The sequence below is a fragment of the Nothobranchius furzeri genome, chromosome 11 (genome assembly GCF_043380555.1).
Source record: "Nothobranchius furzeri strain GRZ-AD chromosome 11, NfurGRZ-RIMD1, whole genome shotgun sequence".
NCBI lineage: Eukaryota > Metazoa > Chordata > Actinopteri > Cyprinodontiformes > Nothobranchiidae > Nothobranchius > Nothobranchius furzeri.
In genome coordinates, this window is record NC_091751.1 from 52,162,984 (window position 1) to 52,187,544 (window position 24,561).

At 40.9% G+C, this 24,561-nt stretch overlaps 1 protein-coding gene across 1 annotated transcript in view; it reads left to right on the forward strand.

The window, feature by feature from the left end:
* The window catches only part of cdh2 (cadherin 2, type 1, N-cadherin (neuronal)), a 70,471-nt gene that overhangs the window by 40,055 nt on the left and 5,855 nt on the right, over positions 1-24,561 (forward strand). The window contains exons 3-14 of the mRNA XM_015956829.3: positions 4,086-4,294; positions 9,761-9,928; positions 10,714-10,869; positions 11,864-12,008; positions 12,807-12,979; positions 14,350-14,487; positions 14,991-15,176; positions 15,662-15,915; positions 16,897-17,039; positions 18,050-18,283; positions 19,807-20,040; positions 20,263-20,402. Of these exons, the coding sequence (XP_015812315.3) occupies positions 4,086-4,294; positions 9,761-9,928; positions 10,714-10,869; positions 11,864-12,008; positions 12,807-12,979; positions 14,350-14,487; positions 14,991-15,176; positions 15,662-15,915; positions 16,897-17,039; positions 18,050-18,283; positions 19,807-20,040; positions 20,263-20,402 (2,180 nt within the window). The remainder of the gene's footprint in view (positions 1-4,085; positions 4,295-9,760; positions 9,929-10,713; positions 10,870-11,863; positions 12,009-12,806; positions 12,980-14,349; positions 14,488-14,990; positions 15,177-15,661; positions 15,916-16,896; positions 17,040-18,049; positions 18,284-19,806; positions 20,041-20,262; positions 20,403-24,561) is intronic.

Genomic DNA, 24,561 nt, shown 5'->3' on the forward strand with positions numbered 1-24,561 from the left:
TACGAGGGGTGAACGATTTTGGTAAAACATCTCTTCTGGCCAAAATTAGGATTTCAGATTTAGTTATGATTTTCTTCAGTATAATCTTCTGCACAATTGTATCAACGTACAGAAACATTACTGTTCCTTTCTCTCACACAGAGCTGAGTGATGGACAGAAAATATGCGACAGAAATAGAGGACGACCACCATAGCCTGGCAAGTCATCCTATAAATACGAAAATATAGTCTGGCCATGACGTATAGGCAAATCTCAGTCATGTGCAGAATCTACAGTTGTCTTTCAAACTGTCTCCGCATGCTATTGGACATTGGAAAACGTGACAATGACTGCTACGCATGTCAGCCAACTCAACAGTCTGCCACACAATGCTGAATGAGACGCACAAACATCCTTTTTCTAAGCAAACTTGGGTACCTTATTTTCTGCACTATTAAAAACCTTTGATCTTCCCCTGAACCGTCAGTGTACCTTTTAATACAGATGCACCTTTTATACATTTATTAAGGAAGTAAGTGAAGCCAGCCACACCTGCGTCTGCAGGAAAACAAAGAGCCGGCCCGTAGCACCGCCCACCCTTTGCAAGCGGCGAGCAGAAGCATCTCCACCGTCTCCATTCGTCTCAAAGCTGCAGCATTAGTACGAGAGATGGACATTGCAGACTTCATAGGAGGCCCTTCCTGGTGTTTTTGCTTCATGCGGAGGCGAACGCTTTCTATCCGCACCAGAACTACCGTCTCGCAGTAGCTACCCGCCGACTACACTGAGAAGCTAGAGTTGTTCCACTCCTATTGCACTAAGAACATGGCAGACAAAAACATCCAGCCCCAGCACATCACCAACATGGACGAGGTCCCGCTTACCTTCGACATCCCGGTGAACCGGACCGTGTAGAAAATGGGGACCAGCACGGTGTCTGTGCGGACGACCGGCCATGAGAAGTCCTGCTTCACCGTCGTGCTCGCCTGCCAGGCTGATGGCCAGAAGCTTCCGCCGATGGTCATCTTCAAGCAGAAAACTTTATCCAAAGAAAAGTTTCCCTACGGCGTGATCATCTAGGCGAACCCGAAGGGCTGGATGGATGAGGACATGATGGCGGCGTGGCTGTGGGAGGTGTACACCAAAAGACGGGACGGCTTCTTCCACACTTCTCCAGCCATGCTGATTTGCGACTCCATGCGGGCCCATCTCACCGACGCTGTTAAAATCCAGGTGAAGAGCATGAATAATGGAGCTCACCATCATATCGGATGGATTAACCAAAGAACTCCAGCCGCTGGACATCGGGGTTGATTGGCTGTGCGCCCTTTAACTCGGACGCTGATTGGTTGTGCGCCCTATAATCAGGTGAGCCTTATGGTGCGGAAAATACAGTATCTCTATCTGCTCTTTAAGGTTAACTATGGAACACGGACGATCTGGTGGACTCTGGTGTTCAGAGGTGGTAATGCAACAACAGGACTCATTTTCCATCTGCTGGGATGTTGGTTCACAGCTGACACGTTCCAGCACCATGTTCAGAGACAAATCGTACAGGATAAGGACTAGTTTCTTCTAATTTGTTTATTTTACATCAGTATTTACCGCTGGAACATCTTCTGGGCTCAGAATCAGCTGCTTGACTTGTGTAGTCTGCCATTTTACACAGTCCCAACCTTGCCTTGCTGAGCAGACTTTTTACAGTACCCTCTAGTGGCTGGTAGACGTAAACATAAACACAGTGTCGTGCCCGACTAAATAAAAATTTGGCAATTTATCTTTTTAAATATAGCTTTTAAAGGAGAAACTGTACATCCATTCTGCACACCTCTGAACGCCCTGCAGGTGTCTTTTTAAATATAGCTTTTTAATAAATGTTCCATATTGTAACTTTAAGTCAACAAAGCCCAAGTCTAAATAGTTTAAAGTTGATGCCAAAGCCATTTCAAATGAGTCATCGCCATCTTAGTTGTTCCGCTCTGTCACATCATCCCACCGACCAAACCGATAAAGTGCTTTGATTGGCCGACCAAACCGATAGAGCACTATGATAGGTAAGACACAAGACTGTTCAAGCCAGCTGAGGCTCCAATGGCATGTGGCTAGACTGACATCAGAGCAAAATCATTTAGCTTTTGCTACAATCTTTCTAGATTTCTAGGCCACGCAAAACAATAATATTTACCATAATAGCGCCCTTAAAATGATATTGTCCTGGTAAACAACCAAGTACACCTAGTCCTTACAAGCTTGTTACCGATTCACCACGGTGTCAGCTTGAACATCGAGATCCCACAACGTCAGTACCAATTGTTACCACCACAACACATGGAGAACGCCCTAGGTGTGTAACATTGTTGACACTAGAGATCCTGAGTCAGTAAGAAGCACTGCAAATAAAACACAGCTTTGATGATCACATGGTCGCGTTATCTGAAACCGCTTTGAGTCAGAAAATAACAGATTGTTCAGCCCTCCTTTTTTAACCATTTTTCCTGCTCCAACTAATTTACATAATTGAATATTTTTTGGCAGTCCATCATTCATTGAACTGTTAATACTTGCTGAGAAACCAGAATAGAGTTCCTCTTTCTTTCTTTCCTCCACCTAAGTCGAGACTATACCCTCCTTGAACACTGCAAAGCTTCTTAAATTTATTGACGGTCTTCTGCTGCATTGTGAGTTATTTTGACAGTCCCTTACTCTGTATTCTGTCTTAGTCTGAGTATCTGCTGCTGACTTGAGATGGCTGGTGATTGCCTGAGGGCTTTGGGCATACAGGCACCTGGCTTTAAAGGCAACCCATCAGAAAGAGAGAGTCATTTATCTGGTGTCAGCTTTGCCAAGTTCAAAGACGAGACTAAGTGGTCCAGAGGAGTTGAGCAAAAGTAGGTAGGAAGAGAGATGGACAGTATAAAATGTATTTTAGGGGAAATATGTCATCCTTGATCTCTATTGTTAAACATTTTGGTTTATAATATTTATTATTCATCTTGTGTGCTGTTAAGTAGCATTTGGTTGAATGGCAGCTGAAAAAGAACAAGTCCGGTTTGCTTTTATGCAAGAACTGTTTTAAATACGGTCTTTTCACGGAGAGATTTAATACCTTCAGGATGTGATGTTTTTGTGGTTTTCTTCACACCCCAAGCAAGTCTTTTGCATCCTTTCTTTGAGCCCAGGGGAACTCGTTGTTCTCCAAGTGCATGCGATGCTCTGCAGACATCAGTGGCTCCCCAAGGTAGCAGCACAAAAGAAGATTAGGCACCCACCTTCCAGGCTTTTCTTGTTAAGTAGTTCCACATCTGCTTCAATAATTCATGGCGACTTGAGCAGAGCCGTCATTTGAAAGATATATGATAATACTATGGTCTCCATATGCTGTAAAGAATAGGCATGCTTCTAGGGAAACGTTTTCACACTAAAGGTTCCCACCGCAAAGGTGTTGAGATTCCGTGTGTGTGTTTGTTTTTGTATGCATATGCACGAGGCACATGGGCTGCACTGTACTGCCACTCAGATGTAACACGAAGCGGCGTTGTACCCCTGCCACTAAAGCACCTGTGGGACTCGAGCCCCGATGAGCCACCTGTCTGAGTTTTTGATTTCTGCTTGTTCTTGCTTATGAAATAAACATCACACAGATCTGTCTCTGAAGGAGCAGAGGATCGGAGTCGTCTGCAGAGAGCATCCTCGTATTTCACAGGGGGCCAAAGCTCACATGCAATGGCCTTTTACTGAAAATAAAACCAGACCTTATTTGGTTCTATATTGTTTAAATATTATTTGGACAGGTATACTGGACACATCAGCCTTTTGATGTATTTTTTTTTTCCAAATGGCCCTTGAGAAGCACATTTTTCTCCTTCCCTTTAAGTTTATTCTCCCTCCCTTCTCCTCTGTTGCACCTGTTTTGAGCGATACCTTTGGGCAACAGCTTGAAGTGAATAATGTATAAGCGAGAATGAGAATCAGGAAACCTTTCTGGAGCTTCAGTCTGGCTGACTGTTTTCCTGTACTTTAGTCTATATTACAAGCTATGTCCTTTTTTTTCTCCTTCTTTTAGTCTGATATTAAACTTAAATCCGTGTGCTTTTCTTTCCTGCAGTGAAGTTTATCAGCTGTGGTCGAGGCGATCTGGTGCGGTTTGAATGCAGTAATCCATCTGACTTGCGGATAGAGGCCAACGGAGTCGTTTATGCTGCAAGGACTCTTCAGGACACTCCAGTCCTCGCGTCACCTTTGCTGATCACAGCTGTTGACACTACCACTCAGCAGCAATGGATGACCCGGGTCAAAGTGACGTTTCCCACACAGGTGAGTACATCTCAGCCTCTTTGCAACGTTCGGACTTGTCTGATTGGTGTCTGATCTTACTGACATTTCAAATAACAATCAGTTTTGCTCCTACATCAAATATCTTATTAGGCACACTCCATATACTGTACATAGGTGACTGCTTTCCTAATATGCAGCAGGTGTTGTATGAGACTGGATAGGTGCATGCTAATAAAAAACGGTGCATGTTGAAATTTCTGAGGTCAAGGCCCTGTCGCCTGCAAGAGTTTACTTCCTTTCGGATCTTTGGCAGACTGGAAGCATCTGTCTGAGCTTCAGCGAGCCCCTCAAATCGCTCTGCTGGCTACCTTCAGCAGTCATCTGCCTTTAGTTAAAGTGACCATGTGTTCACATGTCAGCATTGCAGCTGGATGAGGATCAGAGGAACTGCACAAAAACAAAGAATGCACTTCCTTTGTAATGACTGTCTACCTTGAGGCTTAGGGAAAAACGGCAACGAGGGTGGTGTTTTGTAGAAGTTGTAACTACAGTTAAAGACTATGAATTATGTGATGATATATACAGATTAGTGCTCAGCAATGGTACACACACAAATACACCCATGCTGTTTCCAGCTGTGTATTACTTTAATTTCACTGCTTTCTTTGGGGATAAATGGCACTTTTATTTGCATATGTTGGTGAGTATTGCTCTTGATTTCAAATCTTTACATTTTGGTGTCTTAATGAGCACCAACAAATGCACTAATGATTCTTGTTTTACAAAGAACAGCATACTTTTCTTTTTAAAGAGCAAGTCACCCCCAAATCAACTTTTTTCCCCCTGATAAACTATATAAATGTCTAATCGTGCTGCAGAAGCTGTAGTCAATAGTTTTGCACTTTAGTGCATTTTATTTGAAATTTAAAATTTCTGCCTAAATCTGTCGGTGCTGCGCCATTGTCAAGTAAAAACTGCACTGCATTTTAATTTAAATCTGCCATCGCTATTGGCTAAGAGGTACCCTAGGACGTTAGCTGGTACCATATGATGTCACAATGTCGTTGTGAGTCTGTGTGTGTGTGTGCATGTGTGTGTGTGTGTGTGTGTGTGTGTATTTGTTAGCGGCTGCACCCTCTCGGTCTGCTAGGCAACAGCATGTGTTGCATTTTTCAAACAGGAAGTGGGAGTGGAGTAATACTCTGGTAGGGGGTGACTTGCTCTTTAAATCCTTATTATATACTTGTACAAGTGGTTACTGAGGGATGTTTCTGGATGCGAAAGATAAAATCAGGAAGAATGAGTCATTTATTTTATATAAACTACAGATTTAAAGTCAATACTGATGGTTGGTCATTTCATTTAACTTAAACTATTGCTGGAAAGTGTTTTTAGACGTTTTTATCGTTCTTAGAGCTGACCGTAATTATCTACTAAAAACAATCTATCATGTACTTGTCGCTTTAGCTAAGTCAGTGTTTATTGTTCTGAGTAGGGTTGGGTGATATATAGAAAATTCATATCACGACATAAATGTTCATATCGGTCAATATCGATATTTATCACAATATAAAACAAATTGTTACTTTTATCAATCTTGAAAGTTCTTTGGTATGTTTTGAATGAGATTTGAAAATGTTTATTTATTTATTTAAAGGTTTACTTTTAAATGATGAACATGTCATCAAACATTATATTATATTTTGGATTCATAAAATCACTAATTTTAAACTAAAATCTTTAAGCGTTGGAGGAGAATATACCTCAATAAAACAGGCATCGGTATATACATTTAAAAAATGCCCGTTTAAGCAATTTAAATAAATAATATACAAAAAGAATGTTTTACATCAGTGAAATTTTTAACTTTATAAGAAAATCAAAACAATAGAAGACATCTACGCTCAGAAAGAACAGACATTTTAGTTCTATTTATCCTCTGTACTCGCTGTAGCAATCTATTGTGCTGGGATCGATTGGTTTTGTCTGTCGATCTTTGTGTGTTTGGTCTTTCTTCTAGTTGAGTACGTTTTGAAAAGAAGACATGAATTAAATGTTATTTGCATGGTGGCTAAAGTAAATTTCTTCAAAGTTGCTCATGTCTGGGATTATGAAGTTCTACATCCTGCTGCTCCAGTGGGTGGAACTGGTTTATGAGCTCAAAAGGATCTGTGGTTTCTCTGACTTTGTCACAACCTGAGCTCAACACCGTTAACATCGCAGTTATGATGTTAGCCAAACTACGTCCACGCCATTGAACTGTTCAGCCCCTTATTTTCAGTTACATCATTTACTTTGTCCTCCATCTTCTTTTTTGTCATCCAGGATGCTCTTTTTTTCTCCAGCGTTTACCAGCCATGTAACTTGTTACCTTTATTAGGATGTTTAAGGTACACAAACATTAACGTATAGCACCACATTTTTTTCTGCCTACTACCGAACCATGTGGCTCAACTGTTTATATCGAAGTTCTATCGATCCTTTCTCAAGTCTTTTGAGGAAATTTTATTTTTGTAATAAATATTATAGTTCTAATGCCCAGCCCTAGCTCTGAGTTGGCCAAAGATTGTGAGTTAGCAGCTCTAAGTGTCTCCTTGATGCTTCATCTGTGTACAAAATCTCAGCTTGATTCTTTATTGTTTCAAAGTTGTTGGATTAGTCCTGATTTGTTTCTAATGAATTCAAAGATTGACTTCTCTCTATCTCGAGTGTTTATGAGGTCACGAGTGCTTATCTATCTCCTCCAGCACATTTCATGTCATCAATCAGTGCACCACTTAATCACATCAGCAGTTGTGTTTTTTAAGGCACCATTAATGCACCAGCCTTGGAAAACATTTTAATTAATGACAGCCAAAAAAAAATCTCCTCATTAACATAAGTTTGAACCTTCTTGGCTACGATCTCCATCTTTGAAACGTTTGCTTTTGCATCACATTCTGAGAGGAGAGATTGTGTCAGGAACTGAAAGACTCATTTCTTTTTTATTCCAAAAGGGCAAATGCACGCACACGTAATTCTTCCTACACACTTCTAAACACTAAGGCCATCACTCAACACGGCACTCTCTGAGACTCTGAAGTAATCTGAAGATGGAGAGTGTTTGCAACATGAGGATGGGTGCAGACCTCCAGCGTATCAGAGACCGATTTTTATTTTTTGGGTTGAGCAAACCCACCATGCCATTCTTCATTCCAGATGCAAGTTCCAAATAATTACCGGTCTCACTTGCAGCCATTTTAATAGGGTAATAGATATTTCTCAGGCATGTTCCGTCACTATCTGGTCTCTTGCCTCTGCATTTTGAACGCGTGAAAGCAGTATAATCGGATTTCAAACATGATTAGTGGAAGCTCTTTGACAACTCCCCAGATGTTTGAGGAGGGGGATTGTGGGATCTGAGTCATACGAGTCATGTTATAAGGTGAAAACGGGGTAATTAATTTCTGTGTTTGCACAAGGCACTTTGCAGTCTGTAACAGTTAGCTGCCTAACAAGCTGTCAACATTTAGACAACGCTAAAAGAACGTGTCAGTTTAAGAATAAAAGTTTATTCTTTTATTTGCCATATGACATTATTTATAAACCTTCCATACCTGTTTTTCCTTCCTCCTTTATTTTTTCAAGAGTATTTTAACTTTTTTTCTTGGCAGTACTTCAGTGTTCTTAGCCTCTGAAGCCGCATAGGTAATTTGGACCATGTGCGTGTATAGAGTCTGGCTTTCAGGTTCCATCCTCCTTTGTTTCAAATCTTATTCATTACAGCTGAGGGAGGATGGCAGATCCATTGTGGAAGCTGGTATATCTGTGTGGGTGTGTTTTATCAGCACATAAGAAGAAATCTGCCATTTTAAACTAACCAGTGTTGGAAGAGTACGACTAAAGAGGCAATTCTGAGGAGTTTCAAGGCACACGGTAATGTGTGTTGTGTTGATTTAAAGCTACAAAGACAGTCAGAACTTACAATTGGAATCTGTGTATACTGGATAACATTTGAAAATGTCAGTCTATTTTTTTAGAATCATAATAATTTCCTTAATTATTAACCTTTTCGAAAAGGATTATTGGTTGGCTTGTGGTGTTGGTCTTTGCAGTAAGGTCAGGTTTTATTCTCACGGGTACATTTCTAATGTTTGCATACTAATGTACTCACAGTGGCAGTACTAATAACTTGTTGCTAAGCAGATTTTTTTTTTTACCCTAATGGTGGGTAATAAAAAAAATCCCGATACTTAGGTCAGTGAAAAATGGTTAGCAAGGATAATAGTAGACTTTAAAATGTTAGTGTGTGCGTGCTTGTGTGTGGTGGTAGGAAAGAGGCTGGAAAAGGGAGAAGCAATATTTAACAAAAAGCACAAATGCATTCAAGAGACACGTACTTTACAGAAACTGTGGAATATTTATGATTTGCAGATTTTTTTTTTAGGTATCTTAATGAAGCATTGGATGTTCTGTTGAACCGAACACTTTATTTTGTGCATTTTTTAATCCAACCCAAGTATTATTGCTTAAAGGTGCAATATGTAAGAGTGTAGCTAGAATGGCATCTTGTGGTCAAATGTGGTTACTGCAATCCATTTTTCTAAATGATAAATGGCCTGCATTTGATATAGTGCCTTCTAGAGTCCTGGAACCCCCCAAGGTGCTTTACAACACAATCAGTCATTCACCCATTCACACACGCATTCACTCTCTGGTGAGCTACAATGTAACCACAGCTGCCCTGGGGTCAATCAAAAAGGTGCCATGGCTTTTTAGGTTTACAAGAAATAACTTCTAGGCCGCTCCTGTTTACTGGCTCCAGTTCTTTAAACTACTCTGGAGTCTTTAGTTGGCTGGTGTCAAATTACAAGTGCTACCACTGTAGCGTTGGCTCAGCGCAGACTTGACAACCTACGTCCCTCTTTAGTTCTTTTGAAAGGAGAAAAACTGACAAGCCCCCAGCCAGCTAAGGAAGTCTGTTTAAATGTAACCCTTTCAAAATTATATAAACATTAGACAGTTTTCACTTCTTACATATTGCTCCTTTAAATGTGTCTATACTCTTGAAGATGCCAATATTTTTCTTTAATATTGTTGAGGCGTTTTAACCTGCCACATAGCTAGGTCAACTTTTCAAATGGGCAAAAAATAAACACCACAAAGTCAAATTCTATAACCACTCATCACATGTTAATCATAGCTTTGAGGAAATAAAGCATCTCACCATTTTCTGACCCAAGTTAAATGATTACAAAAACAGTAATTTATTGCAAAAGGACCACAAATGTGGGTATCACATGTTGTGGGATCTTGTAGTTGTTCAGACCACAAACCACCAATGTCACAGTGGTGGTGGAGGTGCCATGAGTCAGTGGATTTTGTGGAAATTTGTTGTAGGGCTATTTCTGTCCGTGGCAAACCAGCCCACAGATCAGCATCGCCTGCCTCCTAGTTCTACCTCCAGGGCATCTAAAACTCTGCCTCCCTGCATATCAAGATCACTAAATCATTCTCTTTTGCCAGGTCCAGGAACGTGCTCTCCCTCCAGATGTGTCCGAGAGTCTGAGGGAAATAGCCTTTCCACCTCAAAAAGTGGAGAGCCAACTGAAACGCATGAAGAGAGACTGGGTCATTCCTCCAATCAATGTCCCAGAGAACTCACGAGGCCCGTTCCCACTAGAGCTTGTTCGGGTAATGTCTTTGACTCAGCCGCCTGCATATACACAGACATCAGTCTTCCAGCTTCAAAGCACACACACTTTTCTGCTTGATAGGACATTTTTGCAGGCTGCCTATTGTCCTGAACTCAACTCGGGGCAGCAGGGAGCAGAGAGACATGAGTCTTGTCTTAACGTTTAGAACACCCACCCCTTCTTTTTTCCTAGGATGGTCTGCACTATTACAGTATATAGAAGCAGCAATAGTCTGAAAAGTACAGCAGAATAATTGTTTAATGGTTGACTTTAATATTTTCTACTTTCATCCATGGCTCAAGGAGTGTTGCAGCTCAATTTCTTAGCAACAGCTCTGCTCAGGGCTAGGTGTGTGTGCCAAACAGAGGACAGGAAATGTTTGGGACGGCTAAGAAGTCGATCCCTTTTCAGCACATTAAGCTTACCTCCTTACTCTGTGCTAAATCCTATGATATCAATAAATGTTCTTATTTATAATCTGCCATATTTGAAAGGATGCGTCACAGCTACAGTGGGTGATATCAGGAAGGAGAAATGGACGGTTTGCTCAGGATGGATCATGGGTGTGTGCTCAGAGGGTCTCGGCTTACATGGACAGGCAGTCCAACTATGACAGAACTTCAATACTATGTGGACACTTATTACACACTTTGTTGTGCTTGTACAGCAACTGACTTTTCAAGTAGTAACGTATTGGTTTAGGAACAAGATTAGATGTCATAAAGGGGCGTTAATTTGGTTAATCCTGAACGATGATGTCATGTTGAAACTTTGTATGCACAGATTCGATCAGATCACGACAAAAACCGCTCTCTGCGGTACAGTGTGACCGGCCCAGGTGCTGACCAGCCTCCAACTGCGATCTTCACCATTGACCCCATTTCTGGAGAGTTGTCGGTCAACAAACCCCTGGATCGGGAGCTAATCTCTAGCTTCCATGTGAGTCAAACACAGCACTCTTTGAAAACCTTCACTCTTTAATGAATTCCTTGGGATTTGAAACATTTCTTTGTGTTTTATCTCTTTTTTTTTAATCAAGAAAAATGCATTCTTGTTGGCAGTGTTTTACATTCCTGGCTGTTGGCATGCACTCAAGGTCACATGTAGCCTAAACAGTCTCTTTAGACTCAATAAAGACTAGAGTCTCCCTGGAAATCTGACTTATCCGTCTGAGAATTTAAAGGATTTTGAGAGATTCATGTGTTGGATACATGAACATAACCCTGAGCTTTGAAGCAGTTAAATTATTCCTGTTTTTCATTTCAATACATTAAAATGTTTTGAAATTTTAGAATATTTTCCCCAAAATAACTTTTTTATTCTGTGTAAAATAGAAATCAATAATTGGTCTATTCTTAATATTTTTATTTTTATTTTTACCACAATAAGGACATAACTATGCTTTGCTTAAGATTTTATTGTGTGATATTGCATTTGTGTTAGCTCATGCCTTCATATGCTATAGTTAATTGGCTAGCAGAGATTTATGAGGTATGAGTGTTTATAAAGTGAGAATAAATGCATTTCAAGAGGCCTTTGTTGTTTTAAAATATGAGACGGTATCATTAGTGTTAGATGACAGAATTAATGTGATGGTAATAATGCAATATGAATCAACCTGGATTGTATCAGCTTTTAAAAGCCTCATTAATAATACATTTAGACCTTATTATTGTGTTGTTGACTGTGGCAGGCATCTAGCTACATGACTCATCATTTATCATGTACAATATTCATGCATCACTAGCGGTGCAAAAAATATCCCTTTTGGTCCCACTAGTTTGGATTAAAGATGCTTTTGTTGTCGTTTGTACTTTTAGAAGCCCGCAATTAACGGATTGGGGATGCTTGTTATTTTTATGTATTTATTTATTTTTTGTTGTTGTTGTTTAAAGGTAACAGTAGCCCTGGCTTTTTGTTTGTTTTCCTCCAGTTGAGAGCCCATGCTGTAGACCTGAATGGCAACCAGGTTGAAAACCCAATCGATATTATGATCAATGTGATTGACATGAATGACAACAGACCTGAGTTCACCCATCAAATCTGGAATGGCACTGTTCCAGAAGGCTCCAAGCCAGGTGAGATCTTGCGTAAAACCTCTTGTCCTGCATGCGCATCAATTCATACTGATGTAATCTGTCAAAGGACCTCATTTAAAAGAGGTGACCAGGGTTGGTGACTAGATGAGTTTATCGATAATTGACCTAGTAAGAGCACAGGTTTTTATGCCTATGAATTAGTCTCACAGATGGGACATTGCATACTTCCAGGTTAAACCAGCATCATCTTTGCAACACTTTCTATGTGCATATTGATATTATACATCATTAGAAAGCTGGGATTCCTGTCATTCCAAAGATAAAGGGATACGACCATAACTGGAGACCTCGTCAGTCTTTTTAGATCCAAAAGGGTCCATAGTTAACGAGGCTTAAACCACAGAAACCTTTCAAATTTCTCTTTATATTTGTCCCTTCCACAACATAATTTCTGGTAGAATTGTCATACTTGCTTCAAACTTTTAGTTGGAATATTGCCTGATCTGACAGGTGAGGGGTTATCCCCTCTGCTGACGCAAAACCTTCATCTATTGGCCAATAGGTCCGAAGTGCCACCCCATATTCTCAATTATGTAGCCTGAAGCAATTGCCATGTAGTACTTGTTTACTGATGCATCAAAGAGCCAATGAAATTCAGAAAACAACAATCTCACACATGATTGTCTTGTCGTCTGCTACTGCAAACTGATTATGAACACTTGTGATTGGTGGATTCCTGGACTGACTGATATCAGTTGGAAAAATGTTACATATCACCCAAACTTGGAGATGACATACTACTATTTACATATTATGTCCTTTTTCACTGTCCTAAAGGAACATTTGTTATGACTGTAACATCTGTGGACAGAGACGACCCCAAAACAGCCAATGGTATGCTTCGTTACAAGATTCTGTCTCAGACTCCGGAGAGTCCGACCGCCAACATGTTCACCATCAACAATAAAACCGGAGGCATCATTACAGTGGCAGCAGGCCTGGACAGAGAGGTACTCAACACTTTTTTGGGGTCATCTTTGGTTTTTTCCATTCTTGTTTTTATGATTTAGCTTTCTCTACCAAACTCAGCCATTAGCTAATGTTCTGTCTTCCATTTGCTTCTTGCTCTATTAACAAATTATTTCCCATTTTTGCATAAACAGACCGTGGGTTTTTAAAACTGTTGACAGCTTGAGTATCGTCGCAATATTCATACAGTTTGAGAACTAATGAGCCGAAGTAAACACTTCTTATTACCACCAAAATGAGAAATAGAAGTGGACTTGGCTGTTTCACACTTATTTACTCTTACAAGGAGGCATTGTGCATCGCTGAGCAGCTAAATGTTTCTCTTCCCCCATCCTCGCATTGTTTTGTTTTTTTCTATTTATTTATTTAAAAGCTTTTTGCATCTTCTTCTTCTCCATTTTTCATGTTACCGCTCTTTCGTTAAATTGGGATCGCACGGCTGTTTGAGAAAAATAAATAAAATGGTGTATGCCGCCGGAGCTATCCGGTTCAATTCTAGTGAGGGCAATCTGGCATGGTGGCTGCTCAATCACTCCCACCCTGAGGCCACCGTTTTATGTCCTCAAGTTGCCACCATGAAAGTAATTTGCCTGACTCTCATTACCTAGCAACTGGTCCATCACCTGAGCGGCTTTTAATGTGAAAAGAATAATTTGTCCTCTTTACGATTGTACTCATTGCAGAGGTATGCCTTTCTATGGAATGCCAAGTGTAAAATGCTGATGCAAATTGTTTAGCACGCATTTTTTGAATATTTAACAATTTTTTCCTACATTTAGCAACTTTGATCACATTTAAAATAATGCTTAAATGTCACATAATTTCAGCAAATCTAAATGTTAAATCTAAACTTAAATGTTAAATATGTATCTAAATCAGAATTTTAAATAAACAAGTTAAACCAAAATCTAAATACTAAATCTACACTTAAATCTAAATGTTGAGCATAGATGTTAAATCTAAATGTAAATCCAAATCTAAATGTTAGGTCTAAATCTAAAGATTTAACATTTACACTTAACATTTAGATTTTAGTTTAGATTTAGCATTTAGATTTAGATTTAACATTTAGATTTAACATTCTGATGTCAAGTCTGCTAAATAATCTGCACCAGCATTTTACACCCCATCCCATACTTTTCACACACAAACTCATGATAACCCAAAAGGAAGAAGGCAGCTTTATATTTAAAGTGACAATCAGTATAAGTAAAAATGAAACTAAAGTTAAATAAAACACACACACACACACACACACACACACGAGTGTGTGTATGGGTTATTATTATTATTATTATTATTATTATTATTATTATATATTCATTTTTTTTCATTGTTTCTTGTTCTCTAGAAAGTGCCTCAGTACACACTGATCATCCAGGCTACTGACATGGAGGGCAACCCGACGTTTGGCCTCTCCAACACAGCCACCGCCGTCATCAGAGTCACTGACATTAATGACAACCCCCCAGAGTTTACAGCAGAGATGGTAAGAAACAAGCTCATGTCTGAGACGTCAACACAGTAGTCTCCACTTTACAGTAGCATCACAAGGACCCCAATTTCACCCTAGTGAGGATATATGCACTCATCTGTCAGTTCTGCTCACTTACCTGGTTCTGCTTGCCCTGCACTTCTGGGACCATACACGTATACAAGTCGCCAGCCATGTGCAAAGTGTTATATCCCACTTCAAATGTTGACACATGCAACTATGGGGATGTCTGTTTCCGTGAAAGAGGCACTTACTGTGCTTGCAAATCACTGAAATTTGTAATGCTTGCTGTTGTGCTATCAGGGAAGCACAGCAAGAAAAAGATGACCATGGCAACATGATAAGTTACCTTAGATGTCTGTTTACCCATGATTGGTCCTGCTGTGCTGTGCGAGCCAGGGCTTGGTGTGCTTTTTTATTTATTTATTTTGTTACCGTCGCAGCAGCATCACTTAACAGCTCGCTGTTCTTTTTCGCATCATGGTTTATTCATGCAGTTTTTTGGGGAGGTGCCTGAAAACCGCGTGAACGTTATTGTGGCCAACCTGACGGTGACTGACAAGGACCAGCCAAACACACCCGCCTGGAATGCCGTCTACAAAATCACCGGGGGCGACCCCACTGGCAGGTTCTCGGTGCCCACTGATCCGACTACTAATGAGGGGCTGGTAACAGTTGTCAAGGTAAGACTTCCTCCTCGAAGCCCACCCTTTAATCACGTCCGCATCAGAGAATATTCAGAACACAATGAGTTCAGTGAGCGTGAACGCCTCTCAAATGTCACTAATTAACGAAGGCAGCAAACTAATGAACTTTTTATGATTCCCGTTGAAAAAAAATGTGTTTTGTTTCTTTAAAAACTGGAAATGAAGGTTTCCAGCACAAAATCAACATTTGTTTAAAAAACTTTTCTAACTATTTTGATTTAAGGCCACATTTCAGATAACATAAAATAGTTGCGCAGCTCTTCACAAGCTTTTTTATTTGTGTCCTTGAGTGGATCACTAAAGGATTGAGTCTTTTTTGCTGAAGTATTCTTCAAGCTGAAGGGGACAATATTTGTGTGCTCTTCTCTTGATTACTGGAAAGCAACAAAAAAAAAAGCGTTGTGATTCACTTTCTCACATTTTCTTACTCACCCTTGTTGCTCTCTCTGCTCTGCTCCCAGCCTATTGATTATGAAATCAGTAGAACATATGTGCTAACGGTGGAAGCCAGGAACGAGGTTCCGTTGGCCAGAGGCATTCACCCTCCCAGGCAGTCCACTGCCACCGTCTCCATCCGGGTAATTGATGTCAACGAGAGCCCTTACTTCGACCCCAACCCTAAACTAATTAAACTGGAAGAGGGGATGATGCCAGAGTCGACGCTGACCACTTTTACCGCACAGGATCCTGATCGCTTCATGCAGCAATCCATCAGGTAAGGCAGTAAACAGTGAAATGAGAACTGTGCGGCTGAAGTGTCACACATTAAATATAGTCTCAATCTCACAGATACGCAATACCAACGTATTTATTCAGCACTCCATCTTTTTCCACTTGCATCACTACAGCTTCTCAATTAAAATTAGAAGAGACAAGCCCCATCATTCTAAAAGCATCACTATAATCAACTTAAGTGCAACACTTGCAGGTTTCGTCCAACTTAAACTCACTGATGAATGAACTATTTAAGGAACGGAACTTTATTAGAGTAAATATTTTTAAATGAGAGGTCAGTTGAATTTCTTACATAACAGAGATTGGTTTGTTATTTATACTCATTAGGAGTGAAGTGAAGAGTTAGCTGTTTTATTTTTAGGTAATAGTTAATTGGTTGAAAAATCTTGGGATGGGGGGGGGGGGGGGGATGTCAAGAAGTTTATGGTTTTGCTTTATTTTCCTAACTGATATAAACTGCCTATTCCAGATATTATCCTTAGCTGAACTTTGAGAAGGTCTGCTGAATGTTCTGCTTTGAAAAAGGATCCATTGGTTCCAAAGAACAGAGGAAAGCAAAAAGTACAGTAGACACAGATTAATGAAAGCTTGCACAGCCTGGATCAGTCCCCGTGTTATGATGTTACAAATAATACATGTTAACACACCTACACACACATGTTATGGATAAATAAATCTTCTACTTCTCATTTGTTTATTATTTATGCAAAAACGATAATGAGCAGCCAATGTGTCTTTCATTTATCCTCACTTGTCCTAATGATAAGAACTGTTTGGCTTTTGAATTGTTTGTCTATCTGAAAATAGTCTGAGAAATTGTAGATTACATTGAGACAGTCGTATAAAGAAGCCGGTTTTCTTCTGTGAGGTTGCTCTCCGTGCAAAAATCTGAGCATGGACACTGCATTTTCTGCAGGAAGTATACTATTTTGACTCTAACGCCCCCCCTCCTCCATCTCAGGTACTCTAGACTCTTCGATCCAGCCAACTGGCTCAGGATTGACCCGAACACCGGTCGGCTCACGACCATTGCCGTTTTGGACCGAGAGTCTCCTTACGTGAAGAACAGTTTGTACAATGCCACATTCCTGGCCACTGACAGCGGTATGTAAGCATTCAAGTGCTCGTGCCGTTTCCAAAAATGCCTCGTTGAGCTTTTGTGATGCCACTGGTTACATGGTCTGGTCATTTTAGGCAGACTGTTACAAAAGCACCTTTTTATTGCCGTTACCACCCAAGCACTCGGAACAACCTAATGTTTCTTTTTTTTAAAGAAAAGAGAGTCTGAAGGATGTGTGATTTAGCCTAGCTCTTGAAGGTCAGTCTTCCTCCTAGAATCCTCGTTGACTACTTTTTAATGTTTTCCACCTGAGGCTAATTCAGAAAAGCACCATATCTGGTGCAAAAATGCCCCGTGAGCCTGAAGGGCGACCAGACATCCAGTGTTTGCCAAGTCTGCAATGCTGACCACCTCAGTTGAAGGTTAATATGCGAACAATCACAGAATCATCCAACGTGGGGATGTTTTCACCTTTTGTCTGCACTGGAGGGATTTACCTCTGTTCAGGTTTACCCTGTTCTATGGGGCACAGCTTAGGCCAAGAGGCTTAAAAACTCCGCCAATAAAGAGGTTTCTCAGCATTAATGGGTCAGGATTGGATGACTAGCTCCTTTGAGCGTGGCCTGAATGGTAAAAAAGCCTCTTAGCTGAGTGAATACATAGAGAAGCCCTAGTGGGACGACAGTGGGCTCTGTTTGTCTGCTTTAGTATTCTGATCTCGTGTCCTTCGTCAGGAAGACGTTCTTCAGTAACACAAACAAACACACTCACACACCGAATGTTCTCATATGCAACTCTTTCTTTCCACCTCCTCTCTTGAGATTAGATTCTCAGATCAGTATGCAGTTTCTATGGGACTCCTCCCTCTGGGGTAAATGGGTATTTAGAAGAGACTCCCTACTTCAGTTTTCTCTTCCGTCTCTCTGATTATTTCAAAATAAGATCCAGCATTTCGGTTGCACATATTTCTTTCCATATGTAAATTTTGGGGGGATTTCTCATAAATACGTACTATGTGTGATGAGTGTGTGTGTGTTTTGTTTTTCTTGCACAGGTAATCCTCCAGCAAGCGGCACAGGAACTCTCCAGATCTTCTTGCAGGATATCAACGACAACGCACCCAAAGTGTTCCCTCAGGAAAAAGAGATTTGTGAAAAGCCGGAGCCGAACGCCATCAACATCACCGCCGTGGATGGGGACCTGAGCCCAAACGCCGGGCCTTTCGCCTTTGAGTTGGCTCACCGGCCGTCTGAAGTTAGAAGGAACTGGACTATAACAAGAATCAGTGGTAAGATACAGATCACTGTAGGACGGGTTTTCAGTATTGGAACTTCAGGGTACTCTTTTTCAGGACCCAACAAAATACTCAAACAGGATTAGGTACTTGGAAATGGCCGGTAGAGGCGCTGAGTGAAACTTTTGGTTTAGTGATCGGTTGTACCCAGTGCTTTAAGTGGTTCTACTTTTGACCTCTCAGCACACCAGGACTTTTTTTCCTAGGGTACAGTGTGTACCGGTCATTTTTCCGGTCATTTATTCGTCGAAATCTTTCAAAGTTCTGGGAAAATACCTGTCTGTCCTCAAACACCAGCCATACACAGTCCCCCCAACAACGACGTAATTCATGGGGCGTTGTTGTCTCGCAGAGCGCCGTCAAAAATTACACTTCCTCTGGTCATTGAACTCAACAGTTAACACGCACACACGCATCATTATCACACAGCAGTTCTCCTGGTACTCCGAGTGGATAAAACTGCTGTACTTGGACAAAATGAAACTTTGAATGTAACTGTGGGCGTTTTTTGGCGCTGATCAGTGACATCACTGACGTCTGCGCAAAGCCCTGAAATGGCTGAATTTCATCTTATCTCCCGGTCAGTTTCCCCCTCCCAGACTTTACCCTGAAGTTCCGACAGTGGAAACACACCTAACAAATTCTAGTCCCGATTCAAACTGCGCCAGTTGTCCTGTTCTAACCCTTCTCCTGGGTAATAAGATTAAACTAATCTTCAATTTGCAATTACCAGGAAATAAGAGATGATTCAGCTTCTTTCGCCTTTACTTTTCCATGTTTATTACTAATAAAAAATGGGGTTTGTTTAACTTTTTCATTTTTGCAAATATTTGATAATTAAGCAGAAAAGTTTAGAATCTAAAGCGACGCGTACAGCACTCAGTGCTTTTAGTCGTTAAAGCTTCACAAGATTAATCTATAATAAGCCCCAGCAACTCTGAAACGTGTTCAAATGTGTGTAAACAGCACGCTATAGATGTGTCAGAGTTAAGAGACGCGGCTTAATAATCTATTAATCTTGCCAAACAGTCATTAATTATTTATGCTAATTTGAAACAAAACCACGAGTGGAGGGAACTCGCTGGTTGTGTGTTTGCTGCTGGTGTGAGTTTGAAACACAGCAAATAAATCTTAATAGGATAATGGCGTTTGGATTATCACAGCTGGGAATTTAGCCTAAGAAGCATTATCAAAAAGGCATTCAGAAAATTTATAAGCTTCAAATCCAAATCCGGACAATGTTTTGGATTAGATATGCTGATGCAACTTCCAGGTAGGACTTCACACTCCATGTTTGTGATAAAAGGAGTGTAATCGTGGTGAGAACAGCATCGGTGCAAGTTTGGATTAAATCCCCCCTGGAATAAAAGAAATTATTTCTGAAACAAATAGTGTTAATTTATATGAAAACATGCTGAGTCACTTAATCTGCAGAGTCAAACTTTCAAGTATATTCCTTCTGACTAGGAAGAAATGGGTTTAAGGTCACTGCTCACTTTCTTTTTTCCGTGTTTCAGGTGACTATGCTCAGGTGAGCCTAAAGATTGGCTACCTTGAAAGTGGCATCTATGATGTTCCAATCATAATCACAGATTCAGGCAGCCTGCCCATGTCCAACACCTCCTACCTGCGGATTAAAGTGTGCCAGTGCGACATTAACGGGGACTGCACCGACCAGCAACACATCATAGCTGCCGGTCTGGGGACGGGCGCCATCATATCCATCCTGCTCTGCATCATCATCCTCCTCAGTGAGTGTCTCACTCCTAAATTGCACAAAAAAAGAGGGAACACAGGGATTATAAAGACAGTTATCCAGTATATCACTAGATTACTGCAGGCTTACCAAAAAGATAGCCTCGATCAGGCCCACATCCAAGCTCTAAAACATGGCATCCGATTAAATTTCCGTGAAAGTGTCCAAGTTATAATATTTTTGTAACACAAGCTCTCTCTGTGGCTCTTTCAATCAGTCCTGGTGCTGATGTTTGTGGTGTGGATGAAGCGGCGCGATAAAGAGCGCCAGGCCAAGCAGCTTCTCATCGATCCAGAGGATGATGTGAGAGACAACATCCTGAAGTATGACGAGGAGGGCGGCGGAGAGGAGGATCAGGTGAGAATCATGTCAGAAACAGACATTTAGGCCGTTCGTTGGAAGAATCCAGAACATTTGTCTTATTATGATCATTTTTCTTAATTTTCCCAATTTTCCTGTAGAAAATTCTGGAAAGTGATGGCAACCTCATAGTAGTGGTTTCTTGTTTTACTCTGCAGTTTAAAATCTCAAGAACCAATTCAATTCTGGTTTTCAAGAGTTAGAATCAATTATTACGATCCAACCTTTTTCAATCTATTCCAGTTTGATATTGGCAAACGGTAAATGGACTGTTTTTTTGTATAGCGCCTTCTTAGGGTTATACATCCCCCCAAAGCACTTCACAACATAGTCAGTAATTCACCCATTCACAGTCTGGTGTAGCTGTAGCTACAGCTGCCCTGGGGCACACTGACAGAGGCGCCACCGGTCCCTCTGACCACCAGCAGCAGCAGGCAAGGCGGTTTAGGTGTCTTGCCCAAGAACACAACATCAGCATTCTCTGGTCAGAGTTGGGATCAAACCTGCAACGTTCCGATTACCGGACAACCCGCTCTACCTCCTGAGCTACTGCTATCCCATTGATATGGGTCAGTGCTATTTAACACTAGAACTCCCAGGAACCGTCAGTTTGACGGCTGTCATTTTGGCCATTAAATGCAGGCTGACGATGGTGTTGTGGAGCAAAATGGTTCAAGTACGTTATCAATGAACTCTTTATGGATGTGTGAACCTAATAAAATAGTAAGAAAATATTGTTTTAACCCAAACCTTGAAAAGAAGTCTCTCTATTGTTCTTGTTGATCTTCTCCGTGGGTGGGGGCGAGGGGTCCCAGATCGTCTTCCGCGTTGCTGTCAGAGTCTCTGCCGCTTCCTACTGACCAGTTTTCATCAACTTTCCCCTCTCCGCCTGAAGCAGCTTCATTTCTCATGCTTGTTTCACTGAGAACATTCTTATAAAAGCTGTTTCAGCCACTATTTCACACGCAGTATGAACGGAGAGGGAGCGCGCGCGGGCTGGAAAGTTGGTCGCTTAGCAACGGTGACGCTGTCCGTTACCCACGGGAAAACTTTACCGTGTAAGCAATAGAGCCGTCAAATTGATGGCTTGTGGGAGACAAAGACAAAAATAGCTATATTTATTTTTTGATACATTGTTTTATGGAAATGAAGCAAAAATTAAGGACAAATAAAAATAGGAAAAGCCAGGAAGCCAGGACAACATGAGATCCATCTAACTAAAGTTATTACACATCAAACTATGAAAACGGTCAAAATGACTGCCTTGGGAGTTCTAGTGTTAAACATTTATTTAGAGCTGTTACCTTAATTATATCAATGATGCAACAGTGGGTGAGTTTCGGTTTGAACCCTTTTAGTTCTAAACCTTAAAATGGCCGTCTGGACTTTTCCTTCCAGCTTTAGCTGTAAAAAGGGCAAACTATGTTAAACAATTCAATTGACTCAAAGTGTTACAGTGCCATGATGGGGAAAAAAAAACAATAAAAGGTAAATGTGCTACCTTTGTCTGTGACAAATATTCTGGTCACATATTTGCTGCACAGAAACAGTTTGGCGGAACCAGCAACAGAACAAAAGAGTGCCACTTAGATTCTTTCTGCAAGCTTTCATACATTTAAATCTGCTTGTTATGCTGCTCCCAAATACACCTCACAGCCAAAAGGTCCGAGGACTTTTATTGAAATTTGGAAGTAGTCGCATTCTTTTTTTCTTCAAAGAAAGCTGGAAATCAAAAGCTGGAATCAATAAGGCAAACACATTTTTGATCCAATTGGTTCTGGAAATATTGGAAATGTTTTGTCAGCTGGAACATCTCGCTGCTTCCCAGCCCTAATGCACACACAAACAATAGAAATGCTGTGCCACAGGCATCAATAATGTCCCATCTCTGTATCCTCCTGCACTGATCAGACTCGCACAGAATTCAATTGTCCTAATAACCCCTTGTTAGCAGAACGGAATCATTTCATAAAAACAGGCAGTATTACACCAAATGGGCCATTTTCTTGCTGCTGGCTGAAGTGCTTTAGTGGCTTAGGTATAGCTGAAATGTGCGGAAGACCCCAGTCTGACCCAGCGCAGTGCCAAATTACCCTCGGAGACTTGTAATTGGTGAGCTGATGTCATTTAGAGACAGACATCTGCTGTGGTGCAATAATGAAGCCCTGTCTAAGGTAACAATATGACTGGAAAGCCATTACACATCTGCCAGTGATTAAGCAGTAGGGAGAACACCCATTTGTCTATTAACATACTCCGACTCGCACATAAAATGGCACAAACCTGTGGACCAGAACGCGTCAAGAAGGAAACTGTTGCACGATAAAGCGCCCCTCAGAATCGAGCAGTTGCAGCGATTTATTGAGAGGAAACAAGCTTCCAGTTTGAACGGGATAGAAAGGCCAGAGCACCAGCAGAAAATGGGCTTGTCTGTAGAATTGTATGCGGAGTCAGTGTTGGGTAAAAAATGGACCTGACTTTCCAGAGATGTAGTCTTTATAATGCCCACCTCTCTTCTCCCTATCTCCCGCAGGGGAGGAAATTGAAGTGTCAGACCATTGGGTGCTCTCGGTGTATGTGATTGTAGCTGCTGCTGCCATTGCCCTGGTTGGTATTGGTTTGTAAAGCCCTTGTTTAATCAAACGGCAGACGGGTGATCAGCTTGCTCTGACGGGACGTGGTCTTAAAAAAATAAGGTGGTTGGACCAACAGATGAGTGTTCTGTTTCTTAAAGGTCAACTTCACAGAAAGTAATTTTTCTGATTTCATTATTTCTGATTATAATCGGTCACTCTGAGTTTGGCATGCAGGCTGAAAATGAAAATGGTCTCCTACACCTACATCCTGCATTAGCTTCTGATAGAAAATGGATGGAGAAACACGGGGATTTGAAAATCCTGATGGATCTACGTCACATATTCACTTAACATTCATGGACGCAACGATTTTGACCCGTGACAGGGAAGGCTGTTGTTGTTTTAGCATCCAGGAAACCGCAGAGAACGTCTCAGCTGGTAGAAGCTAATTGTTAGCATTAGCAATGTCACCACACGGCAGAACTCCTTTAGGTTTGTGTTATTTGTAGAGATAAAACATCAACGTCGTAAGTCAGTCATGTTGCTGTTAGCCAAACGGAGCCGTGATAATTGTTCGGCATCAACTGAATTTGAATGATTCCAGTTCCTCGTTTCGATTCCGGTTCCTATAAATTCCCGATTCCGATTCTTTTCAAGCACAAGGTTCAAATACTATACTAAATGAGCCAGCTAACCGCACCAGACGCGATGCTGCTCACATTCCTCTCTGCGAGCTGCAGAGTACGAGCGACAGACAGCTGGTATCATCAGCTCTGAAAGACGTTGATCACAATTTGTATATCACGTTCTTTTTTTCATGGAGATGGGCCACAGATTCTTCTCCCAGACGGCGGACTGGGAATTAAATCTAGGAATCGAAATGACAAAATTTGAATGATTCTGGGAAAAACTGATGGTTCCAATAGATGCTCGATGCCCAACCACAGGTGTCCAAACATCAGGAAATAAGACTCCAAATTCTGCCGTGTTCTGCCACTTTCTCCTCCGGCTGAATTTTTCATACTGAAACAGGCGCAGGAGCTTTTTTTTCCCCCAGAGTACAACTTGCAAAGCATTTATTCTTACAAGAGACCTTTGCAAATGTTTACAAATATGAGTAAAGTTAACCTATAAAAATCCCTCAATTGATAGTTATATTTTTTTTTACATTTTTTCCACTTTTTTGCTTATGCAACATATAGAATGACACATCTGTTTTTATCCTCGTCACAAATAAAAGGAGCCAGTGTTGTCATGGTAATAACTACATAGCATTGATGATTGCTATGTATTGTAACACAGGGTTTACTTTTTACATTTTTAGTGACTGAATTCTATTAATTATGAAGTCCATATCAAATTCTTTGTATTGGTTTAAAACTGAAAGCTGCTTTACCGAATCTGCAAACAAGCTAGGTTTTAAACACAAACACGGAACTCTCAACCCTCCCGTCAGCCATCATCCCTAGGCCACGTCCCCCGGATATGGGAACACGCATTGCTACAGTAAACGAGAGCACACTAAACACCAGACGCCATTTTCTACATCGTTTTTTGTAGTTTGTGACTTCAAATGGTGT